This window comes from Prionailurus bengalensis, chromosome E2 (genome assembly GCF_016509475.1).
Source record: "Prionailurus bengalensis isolate Pbe53 chromosome E2, Fcat_Pben_1.1_paternal_pri, whole genome shotgun sequence".
NCBI classification, from domain to species: domain Eukaryota; kingdom Metazoa; phylum Chordata; class Mammalia; order Carnivora; family Felidae; genus Prionailurus; species Prionailurus bengalensis.
Window position 1 is genome coordinate 6677490 of NC_057352.1, and position 13107 is coordinate 6690596.

At 43.9% G+C, this 13107-nt stretch overlaps 1 protein-coding gene across 1 annotated transcript; it reads left to right on the forward strand.

The window, feature by feature from the left end:
• Window positions 1-7491: 7491 nt before the first annotated feature.
• Window positions 7492-8852, forward strand: LOC122494796 (vomeronasal type-1 receptor 4-like). Its single transcript, XM_043600246.1, has one exon. It carries the CDS (start codon window positions 7629-7631, stop codon window positions 8580-8582), a length of 954 nt encoding a protein of 317 aa, XP_043456181.1. The 5' UTR covers window positions 7492-7628; the 3' UTR covers window positions 8583-8852.
• Window positions 8853-13107: the final 4255 nt, after the last annotated feature.

A 13107-nucleotide genomic window follows, 5' to 3' on the forward strand; every position in this document is an offset into this window, starting at 1 on the left:
AGGCCAGAAGGAGGTCAAATTTTCCCTCTTCGCAGATGACATGATACTCTATATGGAAAATCCTAAAGATTCCACCAAAAGAACTGCTACAACTGATTCATGAATTCAGCAAAGTGGCAGGATATAAAATCAATGCACAGAAATTGGTTGCATTCCTCTACACCAACAATGAGGCAACAGAAAGAGAAATCAAGGAATCGACCCCATTTACTGTTGCACCAAATACAATAAAATACCTAGGAATGAATCTAACCAAAGAGGTGAAAAATATATACACTGAAAACTATAGAAAGCTTATGAAAGAAACTGAAGACACAAAAACATGGAAGAAGATTCCATGCTCCTGGAGAGGAAGAACAAATATTGTTAAAATGTCAATACTACCCAAAGCAATCTATATATTCAATGCAATCCCTATCAAAATAACACCAGCATTCTTCACAGAGCTAGAATGAATAATCCTAAAATTTGTATGGAACCAGAAAAGACCCCGAATAGCCAAAGCAATCTTGAAAAAGAAAACCAAAGCAGGAGGCATCACAATCCAGACTTCAAGCTACACTACAAAGCTGTAATCATCAAGACAGTATGGTACTGGCACAAGAACAGACACTCAGATCAATGGAACAGAATTGAGAACCCAGAAATGGACCCACAAACGTACGGCCAACTAATCGTTGACAAAGCAGGCAAGAATATCCAATGGAATAAAGACAGTCTCTTCAGCAAGTGGTGCTGGGAACACTGGACAGCGACATGCAGAAGAGTGAACCTGGACCACTTTCTTACACCATACACAAAAAGAAACTCAAAATGGAGGAAAGACCTCAATGTAAGACAGGAAGCCATCAAAATCCTCGAGCAGAAAGCAGGCAAAAACCTCTTTGATCTTGGCCGCAGCAACTTCTTACACGACACGTCTCCAGAGGCAAGAGAAGCAAAAGCAAAAATGAACTACTGGGACCTCGTCAAAATAAAAACCTTCTGCACAGCAAAGGAAACAATCAGCAAAACTAAAGGCAACTGACAGAATGGGAGAAGATATTTGCAAACGACATATCAGATAAAGGGTTAGTATCCAAAATCTAAAAAGAACTTATCAAACTCAACACCCAAAAAACAAATAATCCAGTGAAGAAATGGGCAAAAGACATGAATAGACACTTCTCCAAGGAAGACATCCAGATGGCCAACTGACACATGAAAAAATGCTCAACATCACTCATCATCAGGGAAATACAGGTCAAAACCACAATGAGATACCACCTTACACCTGTCAGAATGGCTAACATTAACAACTCAGGCAACAACAGATGTTGGCAAGGATGCGGAGAAAGAGGATCTCTTTTGCACTGCTGGTGGGAATGCAAACTGGTGCAGCCACTCTGGAAAACAGTATGGAGGTTCTTCAAAAAATCAAAAACAGAACTACCCTATGACCGTGCAATTGCACTACTAGGAATACATCCAAGGGATACAGTATGCTGTTTCAAAGGGGCACATGCATCCCTATGTTTATAGCAGTGTTATCGACAAGAGCCAAAGTATGGGAAGAGTCCAAATGTCCACTGACAGATGAATGGACAAAGAAGATGTGGTGTTTATGTATACAATGGAGTATTTCTCGGCAATCAAAAATAATGAAATCTTGCCTTTTGCAACTACATGGATGGAACTAGAGGGTATTAGGTTAAATGAAATTAGTCAGTGAGAGAAAGACAAAGTTCATATGGCTTCACTCATATGAGGAACTTAAGATACAAAACAGATGAACATAAGGGAAGGAAAGCAAAAATAATATAAAAACAGGGAGGGCGACAAAACATAAGAGACTCTTAAATATAGAGAACAAACAGAGGGTTGTTGGAGGGGTTGTGGGAGGGCGGATGGGCTAAGTGGGTAAGGTGCAATAAGAAATCTACTGCTGAAATCATTGTTGTACTCTATGCTAACTTGGATGTAAATTAAAACTTAATTAATTAAAAAAATAAAAACTGAATCTCCTATTGGAATTTCCAACTGCAATTCAACCTCACAGGTTTCATCCCTTCTTCCAACACTTCCACACGTCTGTCTTCCTCCCCAAAGACAGAACTCTTTGCAATTTCTGAAAAAGGAAATGCATGTACTTCCGTGCAAAATCCACCAATATACAAACGAATGAGAATTTTATACAAGAAAAATCATCAGAATCTTTGGATCAGTGTTCCAACCTTGGCACTACTGACCTGTGACCTAGATACCTCTCCGTGGTGGGATGTGTCCTGTACATAGCAGGATATGTGTCTGTATCTCCCACTCCACTATGTGCCAGAAGCAACCCGCACCTCACTCCTCCCCAAATGTAAAGGTCACTAAACACTGCCACATGATCTTGGGCGGGGCAGGGGATGGGGGGGAAACCACAGGAAAATTACCCTAGTTAGGGATCAGTGTTATAGAGGTGTTAAGCAATTCTAACAAAAAATCACTTAATGAAAACTTTTGGTACAGAGGCATTAAATTATGTTAATCTTATAACCTAAATATTCAACTTGCCTTATTTTTCTAGATATGATTCAATTGTAATGCTTTGTAGACAATGAAACACATTACTACATGTAACACTGTGAACAGATTAAATGTTCTTTAAAAATATGGGAAAAAAAATAGGGCTTCTGGCTGGCTCAGCCTATAGATCATGTGATTCTTGATCTCTGGGTTGTGAGTCTGAGCTCCACATTCGGTGTGGAGATTCCTTAAATAAACAAACTTTAAAAAGTAAACAAATCTTTAAAAAACTACATGGGAAAACTGAAATGATTATTTTACAATTTTATCTTAACCAATACACTTTATTAACACGAGAAACTATCACTAAATTAAAAAAAAAAAAGCCTGTGGTCCTATAATAGAGTGAAATGCACGCTCAAACTTGTGATGTGAATATACGATAACCTTCACGTTATTTTCCATACCTGACACCCCTAGGATACATATATTGCACTCAAAAGGTGACAATACGCTGACACTCTCTAAAGGCTGTGTTATTAACCGCTTTTATATATATGGGTTAAAGATATCTTTGTATGTCATCGAATATACATTTAAGGTAACAGTTCCAAAGGCTTCCGTCCCTTACACACATAATTCAAACATCTATCGTTGCCCGTTTAAAATACTTCCACTTGTTCGTTTTCAAACAAATCTGGGATGAAACTACCTTCACGTGTGCGCTGCGAGAATCTCTGAGACAAATCCGACCGTGAGAAGAATCGGCGGGCAACGCGGAGTGCAATTTGCAAGACTTATGCCGGGACATCGCGCCACTCCTCCAGAAGCACGCGGGTCCAGGTGAACACACGAGTCACGCGAGGTGGCCGCGTGGAGGCCCTGGAGGTCCGGCCTCTGCACATGGCTGGCAGCTCGGCTCTCCTCCGGCAGCGTCTGGGCCCGAGCGCTCGCACCTGCCACGTGGATCACGAGTGCTAGAAGCGGCGTGCTCGCTGCTCGGCCCACACTTGCGCCGGCGCCTGGACACCGGGCTGGCTCAGCCCCGCACACAACCAGACCGCAGCTGAGGAGGCCTCCCAACAGTGCTGGTCCTGCTACACGCGCCCCCTCACCCACCTCGCATTATGCCCAAGTCTCCGGCCCATCCTGCCCCCGTCACGCTCAGGACCTCCAGTCCACACCTGATCCCCCAACATCTGGACCCCTCGACCACCCAAGCTCACTGACCAGGGCTCATGTTCCGCTCTACCTGCAGCCACAAATGGGAGCACAAAACCCATCGTGGCACTAACACGCGCTCTCTCCTCTCCAGGTGGGTCCTGGAACTCGCTCATTCCACTCCCTTGCAGCCCAGGACCTCGTGCGTGCGCACCAAAGGGCGAACATCGCAACTCCCCTCAACCCCACCCCCACCCGGGAACCCAAATCCTTCCTCCATTCCAACCTAGACGCCCTCGAGGGCAGCACCGGGTACTGGGACCCGTCACCGAAGACACACGGTTAAAAGCGCCATCAGACTCTAGTGCGAATCTGTCCCTCTCACGCGACCCTGACACCCGCCTGTCGCGGGCAGGCTCCGGGCAGCCGTGAGCCCAGAGCCGAGCTGCCCTCAGCACGCGGTCCCGTGCCTCCCTGGGGCCCGCAAGCACCCCCAGGCCACCGCCAGCCCACACTCCCTGACAACTAACCTTCCAGGAGGAGAAGCCGCAGCTCTAAGCCAGTTCCTCACCTGGAAGGGCCAAGGGCGTCTGCGGGAGCTCAACGGTCACCTGAACCTGCCGGACACGCGCGCAGGGGCAACGAGGCTGTAGCCACGCCCACACGCCCATCCCCGAGCTCGCGCCTGCGCAGAGGCCGCCCAAGAAGGCCAACTCCCTCCTAGGACCTGCCACGTGCAACTGCGCGCTCAGGCTTCCCTGGAGGGTCCTCAGACTTTCCCTCTAGCAGCCCCTCCGTCCCCACGGGAATCACCTGTGCGGGTTCTATTCCTTCCTCTTCAGTTGCTACATGTGAGGAACCCACAGCATCTGTGTTGAGATGGGACGTAGGCGAGTAAGAGGGTCAGGTGTGCTCTGCTTGCTCTCTCTAGTGCTACCGAAAGGGGGATTGGGTGGGGGGGATGCTGTGGAAACAGAGTTCTGGGGAGAGAAGCAGCAGCACCAACAGAGACTGTGTTGAAAATGCTAATTCATCGGCCGGACCGCAGCTGTATCTCAATCTCTTAGAGTAGGGTTCTCCTGTAGACTCTGTTTCAACAGAAATGCAGGAGATTCACATACACACAATACTTTGAGAGGCAGCGTTTTGTTAACTGGTCCTCGACGCTAGCTTCTGTTACCGTCACCTGAGAGATTTTAAGAACTACCATTTCCCGTGCCCACCCACTTCTGGCTCATAGATGGCCATCCTATAGCTGTGTACTCTCCTGGTGGAAGGGGCTAGTGAACTCTTTGGAGTCATTTTTACAAGGTCAATGTTCTTATTCAGGAGAGCTCATCCTCATGATTTATGCATCTCCCAAAGCCCCATATCCAAACGCCGTCACACTGGGGATTAGATTTCACCACGTGATTGGATGCGCACTTTGTACCGAAGTTCTTAGTGGTCTGCAGTTGGTGGAATTCGCATGGGACAATGTCTCGAAGGGGTTAAAATCATGGTGGGAGAGGAGCAAGGAGGTTATTTATATGTGGGGCAGTTGGGCCTTGGAGGAAGACAGTGCGATACAAGCTAGATACAGAATGCTAGGAGAGGAAACCTGGAGGAGACTGTGAAAGAGGTGAAAGAGGCACAGGCAGTTGGGGCCAGCGAGGGTAGTGGGAGTGAGGTAGTGGGTAAAGCACATTTTCCTACATAATTTTCATATGAATTGGCACTGAATTATTCAAACAAGTCCAAATTCATTAACTTCGATTGTGAAGTGACCTCAATAATAATTTATTTACATCATGGACTTCCTTTTACTTGTATCCCTGCATGTTCTTCCCAGGTATTTTTGTGTCATTTTGTTTCTGTACAAATAACCTTAATTGATGGTTCAGTTCCGTGGTCTGAAGATTAGGAAAGTACTAGTTTCTAGGTAGAGGAACTTCCCTGGGAAGTGAAGAACCCAGGGAGATACACATCCTTCCCCACTAATCCCTCACATGTCAGTACTCAGTATTTCCTGATGTCCTTCATAGGAGATGCTGTCTACCTACAGGGATCAAGTGGGAAAAAGTCTTCTCACAAATACTCAGTCTCCTTACACAGTTCTAACTAGAAACTCATAACCATTTTTTGTAATTAACAGCTGGGGAAATTTTTGAGAAACATCTTCAGCTCCCAAGACTGTATTCCCAGTGTGGCTACAAATGAAATAATTGCAGTTGTGAGGGAGGTGACCTCACAGGATCACAAAGCTATATCACAGTGTCTGGCTGCCCCCCTCCCACACATGGACTGTCTGCCATGCCCTTCACACTGAGCCCCTCCTGGAAGCAGGAAGGAGCCGGTGAGGATTTCTCTTTCAGTCTGAGAGGCAGTGTCTGTATCAAGAGTCTGGGTGAGTGATCATATCAGAAACCTTCTTTATATTAGCTGGTTCATTGTGAAAGCCATGCAGGAAGGTGGAATAATTTTGAGGCTTGAGCTGAGCTAGTTAAGAGGAGATGGGGTCCTAGCCCTTCACCAATTGCTGATGGCTCCTGATGCAATAAATGCCATCTCTGTTCATAGTGATTTCTTGGCATTTAATGCAAGTAATAATACACAGAGATTTTTAAGTCCTTACAGACTGAGTTGTAAAATCAATTTGTTGTGCAGTCTACATTATAGGATTCATAGACTAAAATTTCAGGGTTACTAGAGGTGCATCTGTAACACCTCCATGCTTGCAGTAAAGAGTATGATGAATTTACAGGAATCATATGATCCTGTGCAGAAAGTGTATCCAAATGATAATGGCTTGAACTGAAAGGTTTCCTCTACCTTTGGACGTACCATGCAATTACTGGGGACAGTAACTGAGTCTCCACTGAAAACATCCATAAGCTGTTGATTATAGTGTAACTACATTCATTCTGAAAGTTAGGAAGTGAACAGGTAAGGAACAGTTGGCATAATTTTAAGTTCCGGGTGGCAGTTCTCAGGTTCATATCATCTTCTTTCCACCCATTTAAAAATTATTCTGCTATCAACACACAAACCTAGTACTTCGATTTATAAACTACATAACAATACACACCTTGCAAATGCCATCTTGCGGTAATATCTTTTATGCTAGTATCATTCACAAATCTTAGTTGTTAGTAGTCTTAACTCAGGTATTAATAATTGTATCATCTGAAATTAATAATTTAGCTTCTGCCTTACACTATTTTATCAGGCATTAGTGTTTTATGTTCCAAAGTTTATGGCATCACATGAGATCATTCAACAATTCCTGTGATTGCTGCCATTACACTTGGGTTCTTGACATAAAATCAAATTAGTCTTTCTTCTGCCTTCCTAGTATCAACCTCCTCTTACATCCACTACATGTAACTAGTTACGGGACAGGTTCCTGCAGTAAACTACTGCCTGCAGTGCATGACATTCACTAAGATATTTAAGGCTTGACCCAGAATTGATAGTGTTCCATCAAATAAATCTTTACAAGTATATGGGAACTTGTTGTAATGAAAATTATATAATACCACCACTCGAAAATCAACTACAAGGGGTCAAGTCAAAAGTAACTATAGACCTGGATTGTTAGATGGACACAGCTAACTAGCTGTCTAGCAGACCAATATGACAGCCTGAAGGAGCAGATTTGGACAGATCCTTAACCTTTCTGTGTGTCTGTTCTGTTCATCTTTTAACTACAGCCACAGTAGTGCTGACCTCATAGATGTGTGGAGCATGAAGAAGTTCTCACGTGAGTGCCTTCACAGGAGTGATTTTACATTATAAGGGCTCTTGAAAAGTTCTACATTCAGCCCTCAGAAGCTGCTGTGAAAAGAAGACCTCAAGTAGGCATATCCAAGGGGCAAGGAATGGAAAGCAGAACATAGTGGATTTCAGCTGACGTGATACATGTTGCCTATGTCTCATATTTCCATGCAGGAAGTTCTAGCCCAGGAGGCAACGGTCAGTGACTGGGACCAGAGAGAATGGTCAAATGGGATCTGGCCATCGGTCTGATCTTCTTAACACAGACTACCGTTGGAATCCTGGGCAATTTCTCACTTCTTTGTCATTATATCATCCTTTCCTTCACTGAGTACAGGTGGAGGTCCACAGATTTCATTCATAAGCACCTGATTGTAGCCAACTTCTTAGCCCTACTCTGTAAAGGAGTCCCCCAGACCATGGCAGCATTTGGGCGGAAACATTTCCTCAGTGACATTGGATGCAAACTTCTTTCCCTTCTTCACAGAGTGGGGAGGGGAGTGTCCATTGGTAGCATCTGCATCTTGAGCGTCTACCAGGCCGTCACCATCAGCCCTGGGAACTCCAGGTGGGCAGAGCTTAAAGTTAAAGCGCCCAAATACATTTTCCCCTCTATTTTCCTGTGTTGGGTCCTGCAAATGCTGGTGAATATCATTTTCCCTATGTACTTAACGAGCACATTGAGTGATAAGAACATCACAAACAAAAAGGATTTTGGATACTGTTCTTCGGTTCGTCATGACAAAACTAGTGACTCACTGTATGGACTGTTGTTATCATTCCCCGATGTGTTATGTCTGGGGCTCATGCTCTGGGCCAGCAGCTCCATGGTTTTCATCCTGTACAGGCACAAGCAGCAGGTCCAACATATTCGAAGAACCAACGCCTCTTCCAGATCCTCCCATGAGTCTAGAGCCACCAAAATCATCCTTCTTCTGGTGAGCAGCTTTGTCTGTTTTTACACCCTCTCCTCCATCTTTCAAGTTGTTGTGGCTTTTTTTGAAAATCCCAGCTGGATCATCATGAATGTCACTGCAATTGTGTCTGTATGTTTCCCAACTGTCAGCCCCTTTCTGCTCATGAGCCATGACTCCAGGGTACCCAGGCTATGCTTTGCATGGACAAGGAATATAAAATCCCCTCATCCAGGGCGCCTGGGTGGTTCAGTCCACTGAGCATCTCACTCTTGATTTTAGCTCAGGTCATGATACCAGGGTCGTGGAATCAGCATGGAGCCTGCTTAAGACTCTCTCTCTTTCAAATAAAAATTCTGTCTCTCTCAAATAAACTTAAACTTTTTTTAAATAATAAAATCCCCTCATCTTAGGAGAAATATGTAAACTGTTGTGTATTTGTATAACGTAGTTGCCAATTAATTCACCCCCTTCAGTGTTCTAAATAACACTATGAGTCAAAAGGGAATGATAAATAGGACATGCTGAGCAGTTTCTTCAAAATAAACAATAAATCATAATAACATTGTAATGAAATATAATTATCTTGTAAATACTTATATAATTGAAGTTTTCCTAATACTTTCAGTAGAGGAGTTCAGAATTTATATGCAGTAATAAATGCCTGGTCTGGAAACAATCTGTTTATTCCAGAGAAGTCTTCCAGTGTGTGGCTTTCAATCTAATGCAATAAATTTCCAAGAAATGCACCTGGCATGAAATTTGGGGAAAAGTTATACGAATATGGCTTAGCATGTGGCCTTATCATGCCTTCAACTGAAGAATATAATGTCCCCACTAAATAATGAATAGCCTGGGTGGGGCTGGAGGAAAAATCCATTCTTGGGCAGTAGTGTCTCTGGGAGCCAGTTAGGAGTTTTGTAGGTAAGTCACACCCTTACAGAGAGGGCGCTGATTCATTTGAAACATGATGTTATGAAAGCAGATCACCATGTTTACCATATTTTCATGAGGAAATGGCCAGGATAAAGAGCATTGGGGCAAAGGAAAGTACAAAAACGAAAAACTGTTTCCACTGATATTTGAAGACCGTCAAGTGAGTGTTAACAATGTAAACAGACATGTGTTGTGATCAGGAAAAAGTGGATTTTTCTCTATTATGTTAAGATGACCTGGGCATGTTGGCAAGATGGGGTCTGGAAGGAAATGCTTGGGTCTCCTTCAGGGCACATACAGGCCTTGGGGTCATTTATTTACACGGAGCTTCAGCTGGAACCTCAAACTCCCAAGTTCAGCCTTTTCTTTGACCTCTTTGTCCAGCAACATTAAGAGCAACCAGCCAATGTTATCATGTTTATTAGTTTTCCAAAATTCTTTGCAAGTATCAAACACATGTTCACCCAGATACTTTTTTTTTTTAAGTAGCTGATTAGGAGTGTTGAGGGAAGATATTCCGTGATAGGTTATCAGTGCTCTCTTTTGCATTTTTAAATCTGAAGGGATTTGAAATCTAATTCTTTGGTTTCTACTCAAGAACCCATTCAGAAATCTCTTCCTTAAATCTTGTTTCTCTAGACTCACTCCTGGTAACAGTGGAATGATTAGTTGTTTGATATTCCTAAAATGGAATCCTATACAGCAATGCCAGGGGATGAATAATATGGAAGGATAAATTCCCAAACAACATAATGGAAAAAGTCAAATACAAAAGAGTTCATGCTCTATTATTCTACTATATAAAATACCAAACAGGCAAAAATAACCTATGGTGGTAGGGGTCCCAGCAGTGTTTACCCTACGAGTGGTGACTGAGAGGGACAGCAGATGGGGGCTTCTGGGGGTCTGATGATATTCTGTGCATTGATGTCTGCGCTGCATGCAGAAATGTGATCAGTGGGCATAGTGTCGTTGATCTATGTACTGTATTAAAGGGCTGTAGGTATTTAAAAACATATATCACCAATAAAATCATGGGCTCTTGTGAGATTTATGCATAATGTCCTTACATTATCAAGAAAGAGTTTAATGTACTAGCCAAAAAGACTGATTAGTTTTTCAAATCATGCTGAAATTTCTAGGTTGAAAACCAACAAATGCTAACGGTACAACTTCCAAAGGAAAGGGGTCAAATGTATGCTTGTTTGTAAGAGGTTTTTCAAGACCTACAGGAATTGAAATAGAAAATAAGAATAGTCAAAAATAAGAATAACATTGAAAATAAGAATTGAAGTAGAAAAGTGAAAAATATTGTATGGAATTTAAAACACTTTAACAATGTAGCACAGAAATTACATATCAGGTAACATATACTTCAAGGTTTGTCTTTATTATGATCGTCAAAAATGAGGGAAATCCGATAAATTGTCACAGCAAAGAGGAGTCAGAGGAGACATGATCACCAAATAAAGTTTCATTACATACATGATGTGCTCTCCATTGGCAAGTTAGAGGCTTCAGTCTTAATCACCTTGTCTTATGCCAATATGTGTGGCTGTTATAACCCCACCAAATTGAGAGTCCTATTTTCCAGTGAAAATTAAAGTGAAAATCTATGGACAGGTTCACAGTGCTTAATCCGTCCAGGAGTAAAGGAAAAAAAAAATCCTTGTGTCTCTGGCTTCCCATCACATAAAAGGGGGTCTAGCCCCTCCTGGACTCCTGGAGTTTGGGAGATGGCACAAGTCTCTGTGAGTAATGAGTCTGTCATTTGGAACCTCTGGCAAAGGGAGGCAGACCCCACCTAGAAGCCCCACCGGTATATGAGTTTGGTGCCTCCACAACACAACTACACGATGTACTTTTTTTTTTTTAGGTAGTGATTAGCTTTTTAGTGAGCTCTCCTCAAAACTCACTCTTAAAAACCAATTTTGGGAAGTGTCAACATGGACTCCCCTTCTGACAAGGTTAGAAGGGCACCAAAATTCCATCTCCCCTGGAAAGTGCATATTCACAAATGAAGACAGATGGGTCCCAGCAACACGTCAGCTTGAGAAGAATCAGTGGGACCTATCCCTTTAGGGGAAAGTTTAAACTTTCCATAGTGTAGCCAAAGTCACTGGCACTAGGAAGTTTCAATTCTAAGACTGCCCTAAATGTATATCCTTGTTCACTGATGGTTTAGGTAGGCTGCACCCTAACAGTGTCCCCTGGGCCACTGGGTCTGGTTAGTGTCAATGCCAGCTCTGCAGATCCGAAATCAGAGGCAGTTGTTTCCTTCATCGGTCACATGTCAGATTCCTGGGCTGCTGCCAGGGGTCTAGCTGTTAAGTGTACTTCTTGGAAAACTGTGGCAGACAGATTAAGGACTGCCCTGCCTTTCTTGGGCTGTGATCTGTGGATGAGGTCATGTGCATGAGGACCCGTCATCGAAACTTAGGTGTACTTTTCATACTGTAATTGCAAAGAAGTCACTGTGTGCAGCCCACATTTACAATAGGGATTATATGTTCTACTTTCTTAAGGATAAAATTTCTACATAAACTATGTGGACTCTTCAGAAAAGGAGATATTTTTTTCTCTATTATTTTATTCAATGATTTCCTCTCATCAGTTTAGACTCCACATCTGTTTGATACTGGGTTACAACCAATACTGCCTCTTCTGCTCTTGTTTAAATTCAAGGTGTTCCAGGGCGCCTGGGTGGCTCAGTCGGTTAAGTGTCCGACTTCGGCTCAGGTCATGATCTCGCGGTTTGTGGGTTCAAGCCCCGCATCAGGCTCTGTGCTGACAACTCAGAGCTGGAGCCTGCTTCAGATTCTGTGTCTCCCTCTCTCTCTGCCCCTCCCCTGCTTGCACTCTGTCTCTGTCTCCCTCTCAAAAATAAATAAATATAGGGGCACCTGGGTAGCTTAGTCGCTTAAACATCCAACTTCATGGGGCGCCTGGGTGGCTCAGTCGGTTGAGCGGCCGACTTCTGATCAGGTCATGATCTCACGGTTCGTGAGTTCGAGCCCCAGGTCAGGCTCTGTGCTGATGCCTCGGAGTCTGGAACCTGCTTTGGATTCTGTGTCTCCCACTCTCTCTGCCCCTCCCCTGCTCATGCTCTGTCTCTTGGTCTCTAAAAAATAAATAAATGTTAAAAAAAATTTTTTTAAATAAAATAAAATCAAGGTGTTCCAGCTTGACCATGAGGAGCTCTTTCGGGTGACTCCCGTGTCCCTCTGACATAGCCCATTTTTAGAAACCGAGTTGTTTAGCATGTCCTGACTTATGGCACCGCAGCTCTGCAGGCTGATTTCATACACGTCCTGTCCTAGTCCAGGCTGCACCGTCTCTCCAGGCAGCCCCTGGCTGCTGCTGTGGGGGAACCGTGTCATGGACCAAGGCATGGACACTAGGTATGCTCACTGCTCCTGGGTGTCACCGTGTTCACACCCTCTCAGCTCAAACACCAAGAAAACGTACGTGTGTGTGCTGAACCGCTCGTGCGCACATAGGTAGAAACGTGTGTGGGGGGCGATTGGTGTCCATACAGAGCCAACATGACTTCAGGCTGATGTCTCCAACTCCAACCCATTCCTCATGGATCATTCTAACTTCCTGCCCTTGCTCATCTGTCACCTGTCTCTCCAACGGTGACAAACGTGGATCTCACCCTCTGCACTTGTGAGTCAAATGCATTTCTGGTCCAATTTGTATAGGATACCGGCCCTCTTGTGCCTGGTTCTTCCAGGAAAAACATGTGAGTAAACTATGGGATGGCTGCAAGAAAGCGGAAGTACAGGTAATGACATGGAACATTCCGAGGTAGAGGAGGAGGAACACCTGGATGCCTGGGAAGGGAACA

What these genes read in the sequence shown, in the direction of transcription:
- LOC122494796 (XM_043600246.1), top strand. Translation starts at nt 7,629, where the DNA reads ATGGTCAAATGGGATCTGGCCATCGGTCTGATCTTCTTAACACAGACT.